Raw genomic sequence first — 13,774 nt, 5'->3', positions numbered from 1 at the left:
GACACTCGCATTTTGTCATCAAGCATTTTTAAGCTTCCACGTTTCAGTGTCTTTAAGTTTGCCATCGTTGAAAAGGATACTTCACAAATGTATGTAGTACAAAACTGCAGAAGAATTTTTAATGCTTTTTTAGCTATGTTTGGATGCATTTTTGAAATGTGAATCCAAAAGCTGTCTAAGTCACCCTGTCCATGCATCATTAACAGATTTCGATCATTTTTTATGTCAGCTAATTCTTCTTCAATAAGTGAAAAATTCCTCATTGCAGTTGAAAGAAATGGATTTCTGATCCAATCATAGTCTTGGATTTCAACATTTGGGAAGTAATGATGAACTTTCTCTCCAAGCAATGTTAAATGGTCAACAATTAGCGAGCTGATATCACATTTTAGCCGGCACTCAGCAGTTTTGCAAAACATTTCAAAATTTCCTTCTTTCACTTCCCTTTTCCAGATTGCTATTTTGTCTCTCATAGCACAAATTTTATCTACTGCTGTTAATATATTTTCTCCTTTTCCTTGCATACTGGTGTTTATTTTATTCAAATGTTCAAATATGTCAGCAAGATATGCCAATATTGTGCACCAAAGTTTGCTTTGAATTAGATCTCAGAATTCATTTTGCTGATTTTCCTCAAAAAGTTTAAGCATCATTTCCCTCAATTCATATACACGACAAAGCACTCAACCTCTTGAGAGCCAACGAACTTCTGTGTGTAGTAGAAGCTTTTTAAACCTTGCCCCCATGTTTTCACAAATATGAGCAAATAACCTTGATTGAAGAGGTCTACTTTTAATGTAATTGACCATTTGAACCACTTTGTCCAAAACTTTTCTTAATTCATTTCCAATGGTTTGCGCGATTAGTGCTTCACGATGTAAAAAGCAATGAGTAATTATAATATTTTCATTCTCTTTCTTTGCTAAAGCTATAAAACCTTTTGTTGAACCAACCATTGAGGGTGTACCATCTGTGCATATTACTACACAATTTAACCATTGCAAATTATTTTCCTTCATGAAGCAATCAAAAGTTTTAAATATATCTTCACCTCTAGTTCTCATTGGAAGTTCTAGACAACACAAGAATTGCTCAATAATTCTGTCAGTATGAATGAAGCGTATAAAAACTAATAATTGTGCTAACCCACTGACATCTGTTGCTTCATCTAATTGCAATGTAAAGATCATATTATCGTCTTGAAAAATATCCTTCATTTGCTGCTTAATGTCATCAGACATGTCTTGAATACATCTTCCAATTGTGTTATCTGCCAAAGGGATTTTATTAACTTCTATCTCAAATTCAGGCCCAAACATTGTTCGAACAATAGCACAGCAAGATTCCTTTATGGTGGTTTCGGCAATAGCGTGTGGGTCCTTGTTTTTGGCAATTATTTGAGCAACCAAGTAACTTGCCTTTTGAGCTTTCTCTGATGTCTTCATTCTCTTTGTGAATGATGCAGACTGCTTCTTTATAGATTTTGAAAGCTCAGTAAAGTATCCTACTGGTTTTTCTGACAAATGACAGTGTTTTGAGGTAAAATGACACTTTAATTTATTTGGTACCATTCTTTCATGTTTTTAGTGCTTATCTTTCTCTGTTTTTTCTTATGAAAATAACAGCACCTGCCCTCCACTCCCACAGAGATAAAGTGAGATAAAGATAGGAATCAGGACCAGGAGAAAATGTGAAAAATAAACAAAATTAACTAAAGTATTTACAATACATATTAGGACACATAGGTCCAGGTAGGAGCTCAGCTGCAAAAACACATGAAGTAGAGAAGCAAAAGTCCAACAAAAATGGTGTAAATATATATGTCTCACTACAAGGCTATACTGCTGTAAATATTTGCAACGCCTATGTCCAGAGTCCAGTTCCAGCACTCTCCGGTGGCACTGCCAGTGGGTGGTTAATCCACAATTACAGCAGAGTAAAAATAAAAATAAATGGCAGAAATCAACTGAGCTCCGTTCCGACTGGCCAAGATGGCGGACAGCCTGCTCGGTGCAGTCCCAGGTGGCGTTTCCACCTGTGTGGTACTTTGGCCTGGCCGCGTGGCAGCGCGGTGCAGAAGTCCGCGAAGGGCATGCCCGAAACCACGCAGGGCTGGTGGCTGCTGCCACTTCTCCGCGCCGGTGTCGGCCGAGCTCTGCTCCCAGGGCAGTGCCTCCCTTCCCCTCTCTTCACCCCGTGCCTCTACCTTTCTGGGGAGCGCAGGCTCGAAGCTCCTCACCTGCCCGGCGTAGCCCTCCCTGCTCTGGGGGCATGCAGCCGCACCGAGGACGTGGGGAAGCCTCTCGCCCGAGCTGATTGCAAATTGCTCGACTAATTGCTCTGCTAACTTCTAATTCTCCACACTCCTTGTGCAGCCAGCGTTACCACACTCCTCGCCATACCGCTCCAACACCGCCAATCACGTGCGTCCTGCATCAAGACGCCACGTGATCCTAAAGCAGCTAATGTTAAAGCACCTAAGCCTTAGCAGCTAAGCTGCTTTAACATTAGCTGCTTTAGGAAGTTCCGGGGGAGGGACCAAGCGAAGCAAACGTGAGTAAGGGAACTCCGCGGTGCCCTTCCGCACAATTTTCGTGCAACACACCTACACACTGCCGGCGACACACTACTGTGTCGCGACACACAGTTTGGAAAGCTCTGTACTACGGCATGGTCAACTGTGGCAAGATCATGCTTTTCAGGAGAAAATGCAGCTGGGAGACCAAGAGCATTTCTACAAGATTGATTTATTCCATGTTCCTGATTGGCCATTCACAGAAGTTTATGGGTCCTGTACGTGATGTCGTCAACCTCCAGGATGTCTCCTGTGTTTCCCCCCTTTATCCCACTTTCAAAAAGACCGGAGATAAAGCGACGAGGGAGATTAATCGGTTCTATCAGTTGTGTGTAATGACGGCAAAGCATTATTATCACAGCGCCATCTAGTGGCTGTAAAATGAAACGTATAGAACTTGCTGAGGGAGGACTTTCCTTTATTCAAACCATGTGTCTGCCCAAGTAAAGGAGCTGGTCATAATCCTGCAAAGAATCTCGAAGCAGAAGCCCTGGTAATGTCACGGGATAAAAAGCCCACTGTGGAGAAGCCCCAAATGAAGTTAGCAAAAGATGCATTGAGCCAAAGCCCAAAGCCATCTGAGAATCCATTAATAAAGCTGGATCAAAAAACACCAGCAAACTGTGGACTTGCCCTTAAGGGGAAATGCACCCCAATCCTCTTCTCCAAGCAAAGATGATCTACCAGAGTGACCAAGGCAGAGTCCCAAAACCGGAATGGAAGCCAGACTGAAATAGGAATTCAGTGACATCCCAAAATATCTGGAGCTGTGCCACCACTATTTGGTTGAACACCTTGCCCCCAAAGCGGAGATTTGCTGATGGCCGATAGTTGGGAAAACTGTTAGGGTCCACTGCTCGATTCACAGCTGCTTCTTTCCAGAGAGTCAGAACCTCTCTCTCTCTCTCTCTCTCTCTCCCCCCCCCCCCACAAAGTGTCCTTTTGCATGCAGCTAGAACCCTCCCGCTAGGCTAGGTGTTATCAGCCAAGATGGGCACAGGCTGAACTTACAGGTGGTGGGCTACATCTCTCAAGCACTTTGTCAACATTTTAAGGCTGCAATCACTGGAACTTACCCAAACAAAAGTGAGCAGAAGGCCAAATGAAATACCCTTTAACTGTTCTACATCCAAAGTGGCATCCAGGTCAGAGCAGATGCAAAAGTTTTTATTCACAAAGTGTTTTATTCACAGTGTGCTGCTGAGGGTTCAAGAAGACTATCCTGGAATCCCAAATAAAGGTGACCCCTCACTACTCAAAATAGCTGTGCTTGATGACACTGGGCAGGTGCAAGGGTGGCAGAGAAGTAATCCCCCCTTCCTCCATCACAGTCTCAAATTAGACCTTAAAAGGGGGTCAGCTTGTGTCTGGTTGAACTCAGCCCAAGTCTTCCACTTGCACTTTTGCCATTGTCCCCGCTGCTTCTTCACCACAAACATCCTGATATGGGAGGAGGCCAAGTAGGTTTAACAGTGGGAGAAGGTGCCCAGGAGTGATCACATTGATCATCTGAGTCATATACATATTCCAGAGACTGACCAGGGCTTTGACAGGTGTACCACCCATGTCAACTGCATCAACTGCCATATGAGTCAGGCCCAAAACATTCTGGGAGAGACTCATGGTTGTCATGGCAACCATGAAAGCCTGAGTTGCCCTCAGCACATTGTTGAAGTCCACCGAGGACTAAAAGAATGGGGGCCCATGACACCAGGTCTGAGAGCATCTTCAACAGCTTAGGTGGGGAGGGGGTGGTACATACACAGAATTCCTAATCTGTCTTGCAGTGCCTGATCCCAGGTATATACACTAAATATTGGGGCTCTGTTGGACAGGAGAAAGACATGGAATTCCAATAAACAACCATCAAGCTTCACCAAGAATCTAGAAGAGCATAATTGAGACAGGTCTCAGGTGGGCACCGTTCTCCAGGATTGAATCCTGGGTAGCCATTGTTTTTCCATGCATGTTTTCCCTGCGATTCAGTATCAGCATTTTAAGACCCAACAGTATGTTGACATGATTACCCTCAGTGTAAGAGAGAAAAGCTAGAAAAGGAGATGGCCCTGAAGTGTCTAGCCTCCTGCACTTCCTCTCTTCTATCTTGTCTACCTCCTGCTACCACATCCCATTCTGCCTATTATAAGACCCTCCCCACCCCAGGCAGAGTCAATATAGGAAGGTGGTTGCTGGTCAACTACAGACATTCTTGAATGAAACTGATTGTCTAGATCCATTTTAATCAGGCCTGGACCAAATCTACATGGCTGAATTAGTGCAGAGCAACAGCACATCAGCATCGTTCATGACAGATTGAGCTGCCACCAATGCACAGCAGCCCTGCAGCTTCCCTCTGGAAAAGGTGCATTTCCTTTTAGTGCTCCCTTTTTCCTTAAAATGGGCTCCTGCACTGTTCCGCTGCAGTGTGTCCCGCCCCACATTAAACTCTGGGTGTGCCTCTGTGATCTGGCAGTGATGTGGTCAAGGGGTGGGGCCGCCCCTTCCCCCCCTTCCACCCCCCATTTCCTCTTTTTCCCCATTCATACTAGGGCACTTTGGGACACAGGCTTTCTTTCCCACTTAGCACTACTTCACGCAGTTGGGCATTTCTACACCAGCCTAAAACCCTGCATTTAAAATGGGGCTTTCTGCTTCTGTTTTAAATGCAGGATCACAATGACTCCCTTTTTAATATGCTTCCTTTCCCTCCCACCCATTCCCCCCCCCCTTCTCACTGTATCTGAGTCTTCCATTATCTTTCATTGATCTCACTCCTCTTCTTGCCGCTTTTACTCTTTTCATGGAGGAAACTGAAGCTGAACACAACAGGGTAACTTGATAGCTCATTATCTGCAATCTATTTAAAAACAGAACAAAGGGCATTTAGCGCAGGAGATGCCTTGAATGATCACAGCGTCATGTAAAGAGGCCTCAAACTTCCGTGAGGGAGCAATCTCAATCGATAAAAGCTCCATGTGAAGGAGCCCTATATCACAGTCGTGCTTTCCCATTCACCACCTGTAGCCTAGCTCAGCAGCCGCTTTACCCATTCACGGTTTGCAGCCAGTTTGCTCTCCCCAGAGGGGCTCACCTGGCCCTTGTGTTTTTCGTGCCAGGTAAAGAACTCCTTATTCTCCCAGGCCTTGTTAAAGTTTTAAAAAATGTGTTGTGTTTTCAGATCTTTACACTATTGCTGGCTTTTACTCTGGTTTATTCTGTTTTAAACATTCAAAAGTGTTTATATTATGTTGTATTATGTTGTTGTATTTTATGGTTTTAAGTTCTGTGAACTGCCCAAAAAGTTTCAGTTATCGGACAGTATAGAAATGTAATAAAATAAATATAGCCAGCCAAACGGGGATGTTGAGGCAAAGAAAGGGAGAAAGTGACTCTCCCCTCCTCCAGCAAATCCTCAAATGCTCCAACCACAAGGCAGACTTAGGTAGCAAGGGCACAGGCAGACACAACATCTCCTACAGCATATCACCAGACCAGACTAATTTCATGGCTAAAATCTGCATTCAGGAATCTTCTTGACTCCCGATGCAGTACATTAGGAACAAGCAATGGTGCTGCTCTAAAACACGTCCACCTGTGAATCTTCAAAGCAATGAGTGTAGCAGTTTACACATCTCTGGGCCACATATCTAGTCTCCATGCAAATTCCCACAGTCTGACGTTTTCTCCATGGCCATAAAAACATTTCCTATACACTCAGTTAGCACCTCTGCCACATGGGGTGAGTGGATTCAAGAGAGGCTCCTCAGAGGAGGACCTTTGGAACAGAGATGGACTAATGACTTTCTACATGGCTATTTCTCATTCTCCTTTTGAAGAACAATTCTGCATGTTCCTAGTCCTCCCTTTCACTCAAGATGAAACCATGCTTGGCCAAAGAAGCTTAAACACTTGATAGCATTTGTAATGCAGGTGCATCAAACAGCCTTCCAAGCCAAAAGCCAGGCAGGATTTACACAAGCAGCTAATTGTTTATTTGAAATCTACACACACGACACAGACGAGTTTAATGATGCGGTGTCACTCTAAGTGCAAACACATGCTTGACACCAGCACAGTCTGGCAGCCTTGGCAACCGCCTGGATAGTGACGGCAGAAGTGCCGAGAGAATGTTCTGCTCCATCTGTTTGACTCAAGGGCGTGAACTGCAGTTGTTCCATCTCTGAGCCAACACACTCAGTGACCCAGCTTTTTAGGTCTGTTAGTTTGCATACCATTACCAGCCTAGACTCAGGTTATTTGTGGTGTTGTTCAAACCATCAGCAATGGCCCACTGGCAGGGACCAACCTTGTTGGATACCTCAGATCTGTTCAGGGCTCAGACCAGCACAAGGCCGGAAAACAGGGAGGGGGCTCCGGCTCATTTCTTAGGCTCTTAAACACTGTGTCACCGCCGTCGTCTTTGGGGCAGGGGCTTTGTGCATTTCAGGGTTTTAATCCTTAGCACGGGGTGGGGTGGGGTGGGGACTCCACATGTCAACAAAGGAAAGTTGTTCAGACTATATAGATGATGATCAACATTCCTCCTGTCACTTGACCTCTCCCCTTTCCTTCTCTCTTGCATGTAGCACATAGCTGGCAGGACTAGATGTTGTTGTTGGAGGAGGGGAAGCAGCAGTTAGATTTGGAAGCTGTCACAGACAGTCTCAGTTGCTTTCAGAAAAGCAAATAGCCAAAAGATCCTAACAGGAAGCCCTCCGGTTATCTAGAGCAATTGAGAGGGAAGGATGTAAAACAAAGGCTGACACTTAAATCAAAATTAACCAGCTTGCTTTCTTCCCTTCCAGCTTCTTGGTGAAAGCAGAAAGGCTCCAAGCAGCTCTGTGCTCGCTGTGCCTTGGCCCCCAGATGGGACTGTCACCTGCAATCTCTCACACTCCTTATGGAGTTGAAAACAGAAACATGTTATCTGCAACCTCATGGCTTGTGGCCAAGATCTTGGTTTGTGAAGATGGTCTCTTACCAGGCATCGTGTACAGACTCGTGGTTCTGATCAAGCCCCAAACATATTAGGAAAAGGGGTCACACACCACAACCCAGTTGTCGACCCGAGTCTTCCCATCACTCCGCCTTCAAGGGGCTGTGCTGCTGGGAAGTTACTATGCAGCTTGGACTGTGTGTACTGGTGGTTTTTCTAAGCTTGGTGGATCTTGCAGACAGCAACAATAGCAGCAAGGCATTGAAGGGCAAGAGGCAAAGACGAAGTATGTATGATGAGACTCCTTTTGAATGGCAAGTTCCACTATGAAACAGACCTGTCTTGTACAATTCTTCTTGCGTTGCATTTTCAAGCACATTAAGATTCAAGGTTGACAAGAACTCTCTAGCCTTCAGGTGGGGTGGCCCAGGCTTCGTGTGAAGAAGGCAAATCATACAGAAACCACCTCATCCTGCCTTGTATGGGTTGGAACAGGGGTGAGGAACCTGTGGTCCTCCAGATGTGGGACTCCAATTCTCATTAACCCAACGTGGCCAGTGGTGGTGGGGGGGACAGACTGGGGAAGAGTGTGGTCTTAATATCAGAATGAGAAGTGCCAGGCTTCTCCAAATGTGCTAAACACAATGCTCGACTAGGGATATCAGAGCTGAAAAGTGATGCCAAGTAAGGAACTTAAGCATATAGAAACCTTGGTGTCCATCTGTGTAAGGAGAATGGGGAAGGGGGTGTGTCCATATGCATGCATGGATGCGAGGAGTAATACGTGCTGGATGTCCTGGATGTTCCAGCCTCTGCCAAGTGTGCAGTCTGCAGCCCTGCAGCATTGCAAGCAGCTTTCATGACCTTGTTTGAGTCTGTCCCCTCTAGATGCACCTTCATTCCTGTGATGCTAGACCCCATCTTTCCGTACTTTGGCTATCTGAAATGTCTGTAGCCTTCAAGGATGAAACTGTAGTATTCTCTTTAGTCAAAAGAAGCATTAAAACTACTCACCCAGCGCTCCTTTGTGGCTTGTTAGGAACTCACAAGCTTGCTGACAGCAAGAGGGAAATTTTTGAGGGCAGCTTTGCTTTCCTCACAGGGCGTGAGTGTAATATGAGCACATCCTCACTTGTCTGATGGCATTTGTGTACTTTCAAAACAATAACGCAACATCCCTTCTGCATGTAATAGATGTGTGTGTTGGGGGCGGGGGGAGGCAAAGCATCCCAATAAGCATTTACCATGCAATTCCTTCCACCCCTACTCCCACTTAAACCCCAAACTTCACAGCATTGTGTGGGCATTGCTGCAGGGGGACTAGAATTTTCCAGTCAGTACTGCTTGCCATTAGAGAAAAGAAAACATGGCTAGATGTGCAGTCCTGTGCTTGAATTGTATGGAGTGAACAACCTTCAGAACAATAACAAAAAATTAAACAGAACTTCACAAAACCATGTGAGCATGGAAGGGAGAGTAGTAACACTTGCCATCCATGTTCCACACACAGTAATCTCTCAGGTACAAAATACTGTGCTTCAAGTACTCGGAAAAAGTGCAACAGTGCAACCTTAAGGATTTTTTAAAAAGAGAAACAGATGTTCTTGTTGTGCAATAAAAGCACACGTGTGTGAACAGTAAGTGATGTATCTCATCATGTCAGATGCAAGTTTGCACATTTTCTCCTTTACCATATGAATATGGGTCAGAGAGTCATGTGCATCATGTTGGAGGATGAACTGGCTCCACTTGAACAGTTGTTGGTGTAAATCCAGCTGGGGCTGAGCTATTAATTAGTGCTGGTGCTGCTGCTATCCCAATATAGTGGTGTCATGAAAGGCCTTTGTGGGCTTTGTCTCTCTCCTAGGAAAACTTTCCCTGCCTCTAAGAAAGCAGGCCTTTTGACTCTCAGGAATGTTGAAGCACTTGCTTTGGAGGAAGAAGAAATAATGTGTTTAAAATAAAGTAAAAAAAGATGTAGTCTTGCTATAAACAAAAGTCAATGCTTGCACAATTAACCAGTATAAATAACCTGTGACGATTTGTTTAAAAACCAGGCTGAGTTGTCTATGATAATTGATACCAGAAAGCAGCACAGACATAAAAGTGGATGTTTTTTTTGGCCCAGGTTGAGGGCCCAGGAGTGAGTCTGTCCCCAGATCTGGGCTTGTGACGTGCCTTGTGCTTCCAACTAAGAGAGTTTGGAGAGGGAAGCCTGCCTGGAGGCAAGCAGAGCAGAGAGTGGAGGGAGAGGGGGCCACTGGTTCTTTGTCTGTGCTTTTCTTCTTGGGGTCTGCATGGGCAATGCCTTACATCTTCCAAAACGCTCATGCTGAGAGAACTGAGGGAAGGCTGTGATTCCAGAGTGCCCCCAGAGCTTCTCCCTGCATCTGACCACTGTTTGTCTTCCATGTGCAGTTAAAATCCTTTATTATTCATGGCCACTGGCTGGCCCAGCCACACAACCATATATGGGTGGATGTGCCATTTCCCAGTCCTAATCCAGCTCAGATTTACCCCCAGTCTGCCTGAGGAGTGGGAGCCCATTCCAGGCTGCATACTGTTTCGAAGGGGATGGAGGGACAACTGGTCCCGCAGGCTAGCCATTGACATTGGCTGAAATGGCTTTTCCAGAACCATTGTCACCAGAAACCTCAGCAAACCAGGCCCCGTTTATGGCACATGGCTACAACCTTCCTTGCAATGCTGTGAGCCTCCATATCCTCAAGATGCCAGGTGATTCTGGCAGCAACAGACATTGCTCTGGGCGCAGGGCTAATCACTACAGCTATGCACACTAGGCACCCGTGCTCAGGACCTGCCCCTCAAGGACCCGCTGAGCAGCAGCCACAGGCCTGTGGGCGGGAGGTGCTTCGTCTCTGCTCCAGCTTCGGTCGCAGAATCATAGAATCATAGAATAGTAGGGTTGGAAGGGGCCTACAAGGCCATCGAGTCCAACCCCCTGTTCAGTGCAGGAATCCAAGTGAGAGCATCCCTGACAGATGACTGTCCAGCCTCGTCTTGAACGCCTCCAGTGTGGGACAGCCCACCGCCCCACTAGGTAATTGGTTCCATTGTCATATTGCTCTAACAGTCAGGACGTTTTTCCTGACGTTCAGCCGGAATCTGGCTTCCTGCAACTTGAGCCCATTATTCCGTGTCCTGCACTCTGGGATGATCAAGAAGAGATCCTGGCCTTCTTCTCTGTGACAACCTTTCAGGTACTTGAAGAGTGCTATCATATCTCCCCTCAGTCTTCTCTTTTCAAGGCTAAACATGCCCAGCTCTTTCAGTCTCTCCTCAGAGGGCTTTGTTTCCAGTCCGCTGATCACCTTCGTTGCCCACCTCTGAACCCTCTCCAGTTTGTCTGCATCCTTCTTAAAGTACGGTGCCCAGAACTGGACACAGTACTCCAGATGAGGCCTAACCAGTGCTGAGTAGAGGGGAACTAGTACTGCCCAGGATTTGGAAGCTATGCTTCTATTAATGCAGCCCAAAAGAGCATTTGCCTTTTTTGCAGCAACATCACATTGTTGGCTCATATTCAGCTTGTGATCGACAACAATTCCAAGATCTTTCACGCTTGTAGTGTTGTTGAGCCATGTATACCCCATCTTGTAACTGTGCATTTGGTTTCTTTTTCCTAGGTGCAGAATTTGGCATTTGTCCCTATTAAATGTCATTCTGTTGTTTTCTGCCCAGCGCTCCAGTCTATCCAGATCACTTTGAATTTTGTTTCTGTCTTCCAAAGTATTAGCTATCCCACCCAATTTGGTGTCATCTGCAAATTTGATCAGCATTCCCTGCATCTCCTCCTCCAAGTCATTAATACAAATGTGGAAGAACACTGGGCCCAGGACTGAGCCCTGCAGTACCCCACTCGTTACCTCTCCCCAGTTTGAGAAGGTCCCATTGATAAGCACTCTTTGAGTCCGATTCTGTAGCCAACTGTGGATCCACCGGATCGTTGTTTCATCTAGCCCACCTTAGTTTGCTCATCAGGATATCATGGGGCACTTTGTCGAAAGCTTTGATGAAGTTGAGGTATATGATGTCTACAGCATTCCCACGGTCCACAAGGGAGGTTACTTGATCAAAAAATGAGATCAGATTTGTCTGGCAGGACTTGTTTTTGACAAACCCATGTTGGCTTCGAGTAATCACGGCATTGTTTTCAAGGTGCTTACAAATGGATTGCTTTATCATCTGCTCCAGAATTTTCCCTGGGATTGATGCCAGACTGACTGGTCTGTAGTTCCCAGGTTCCTCCTTTTTACCCTTTTTGAAGATAGGGACAACATTAGCCCTCTACTGAGCGGTTCTGAGAGTTCTTCTGCCAGTTCATCCGGCCCTGGAGATTTGAACTCATTCAAAGTCATTAGGTGTTCCTTGACCGTATGCCTATCAATCTCAAGCTGCAATCCTGCCCCTCCAGCCTGCACTTCGCCTTTGCCAGCGGGGTCATAGACCCTCTTTTGGGAGAAGACTGAGCCAAAGTAGGAATTGAGCACTTCTGCCTTTTCTTTGTCATCTGTTATCCTTTTGCCATCCTTATTTAAAAGCTGAACAACCATTTCTTTCCTCTGCCTTTTACTTTGCACGTAGCTGAAGAAAGCCTTTTTGTTGTTTTTAGCATCCCTTGCTAGCCTCAGCTCGTTCTCAGCTTTAGCCTTCCTGACGCCATCCCTGCAATTCTGTGCTACCTGCCTGTACTCTTCCTTTGTTACTTGGCCTTCTTTCCACTTCCTATATGTGTCCTTTTTTGTTTTCAGGTCATCCCTAAGCTTTTTGTGAAGCCACACTGGCTTCTTCTGTTGTCTTCCACCTTTTCTTCTTGTTGGAATTGTTTGTGATTGTGCCTTGAGAATTTCTTTTTTTAAAAGCTCCCACCCATCTTAGACTCCTTTTCTCGTTAGCGTTGCTTGCCATGGGACCTTACTGATCACTGTTCTGAGTTTATTAAAATCAGCTTTCCTGAAATCCAGGGTACGCGTTTGACTACACTCGGCTTTTGCTTCCCTTAGAACCAAGAACTCAAGTGCAACATGGTCGCTTTCCCCCAGAGTTCCTGTAACTGCTACTTTATCCACTAAGTCGTCTCTGTTGGTTAGGATCAAGTCAAGGATAGCCGATCCTCTAGTTCCTTCCTCTACTTTCTGTAGGAGGAAGTTATCCGCCACACAAGTCAGGAATTTCCTGGAGGGGCCATGTTTTGCAGAATTTGTCTCCCAACAAATATCGGGGAAACTGAAGTCCCCCATTACTACTACATCTTGCATCCTTAAAACATTGGCTATTTGCTTTTCAAAAGTTTCATCCTCGTCTTCTCCTTGTTTGGGTGGCTGGTAGTAGACTCCAACCACCAGGTTCCTTTTATTCTTTGCTCCATTTAATTTGACCCAGATGCTCTCGATGGGGCTACCAAGCTCATCCTCCTGTATTTCTGTGCAGAGATATGCATTTTTCACATACAGGGCAACCCCACCTCGCTTTCTGTTCCTCCTGTTCTTTTTGAACAAGTGATATCCTTCAACTGCTGTATTCTAGTCATGAGAGTCATCCCACCAAGTCTCAGTTATACATATCAAGTCATAATTTCCCTCCTGTATTAAGAGTTCAACTTCGTTTTGTTTGTTTCCCATACTCTGGGCATTAGTATATAGACATCGAAGAGCATGTGCTTCATAGTCTGGCTTTCTTCCTACATGTGTCTGAAGACTATTATTGGGCGCTATCAGAGCTGTTCTCTCTGTTGCAGTGCATGTGCCTACGTCCATTGTTACCCCCAACATTACATCTCCCTTCCCCGTAGCATTCAGTTTAAAGCCCTCCTGATGAAGTTCTTCATTCTGTGGCCAAACACATTCTTCCCATCCTTTGTGAGGTGCAACCCATCCCTTGCCAACAGCCCATCTTCCAGGAAGTATAGCCCGTGGTCCCAGAATCCAAATCTCTCTCGTCGGCACCACCTTCGTAGCCAGTCATTCACCCGGAGTATTTTTCGTTCCCTTTCTATCCCTCTTCTAACTACTAGAAGGATGGATGAGAAAACTATCTGGGCCCCAAAGTTCTTGAGTTTCCTTCCCAAAGCTTCAAAGTCTGACGTGATCTCTTCGTAGCTCCGCTTGGCGGTATCATTTGTTCCCACATGGATGAGAAGAAAGGGATACCTGTCAGTGGGCTTTATGAGTGCAGGCAACCTTTCAGTCACGTCTCTAATTCGTCCTCCCGGGAGACAACATACCTGGCGAGTCCACGGGTCT

The 13,774-nt window shown here is 45.6% G+C and overlaps 1 protein-coding gene across 4 annotated transcripts in view; it reads left to right on the top strand.

The window, feature by feature from the left end:
• The window catches only part of RSPO1 (R-spondin 1), a 51,069-nt gene that overhangs the window by 17,207 nt on the left and 20,088 nt on the right, over positions 1-13,774 (top strand). Inside the window, exon 2 of one of the 4 annotated variants that reach the window (XM_084816226.1) lies at positions 7,381-7,797. In XM_084816226.1, coding sequence (XP_084672352.1) covers positions 7,695-7,797 — 103 coding nt within the window. In that variant the 5' untranslated portion in view covers positions 7,381-7,694. Of the gene's footprint in view, positions 1-7,380; positions 8,009-13,774 lie in introns of all 4 variants that reach the window. The other 3 variants (XM_084816227.1, XM_084816229.1, XM_084816228.1) reach the window with 3 other exon arrangements.

Source organism: Heloderma suspectum, chromosome 10 (assembly GCF_057233095.1).
Source record: "Heloderma suspectum isolate Gila_16-S chromosome 10, 16-S_ref, whole genome shotgun sequence".
NCBI lineage: Eukaryota > Metazoa > Chordata > Lepidosauria > Squamata > Helodermatidae > Heloderma > Heloderma suspectum.
This window is presented reverse-complemented; position numbering and strand designations above follow the sequence as displayed.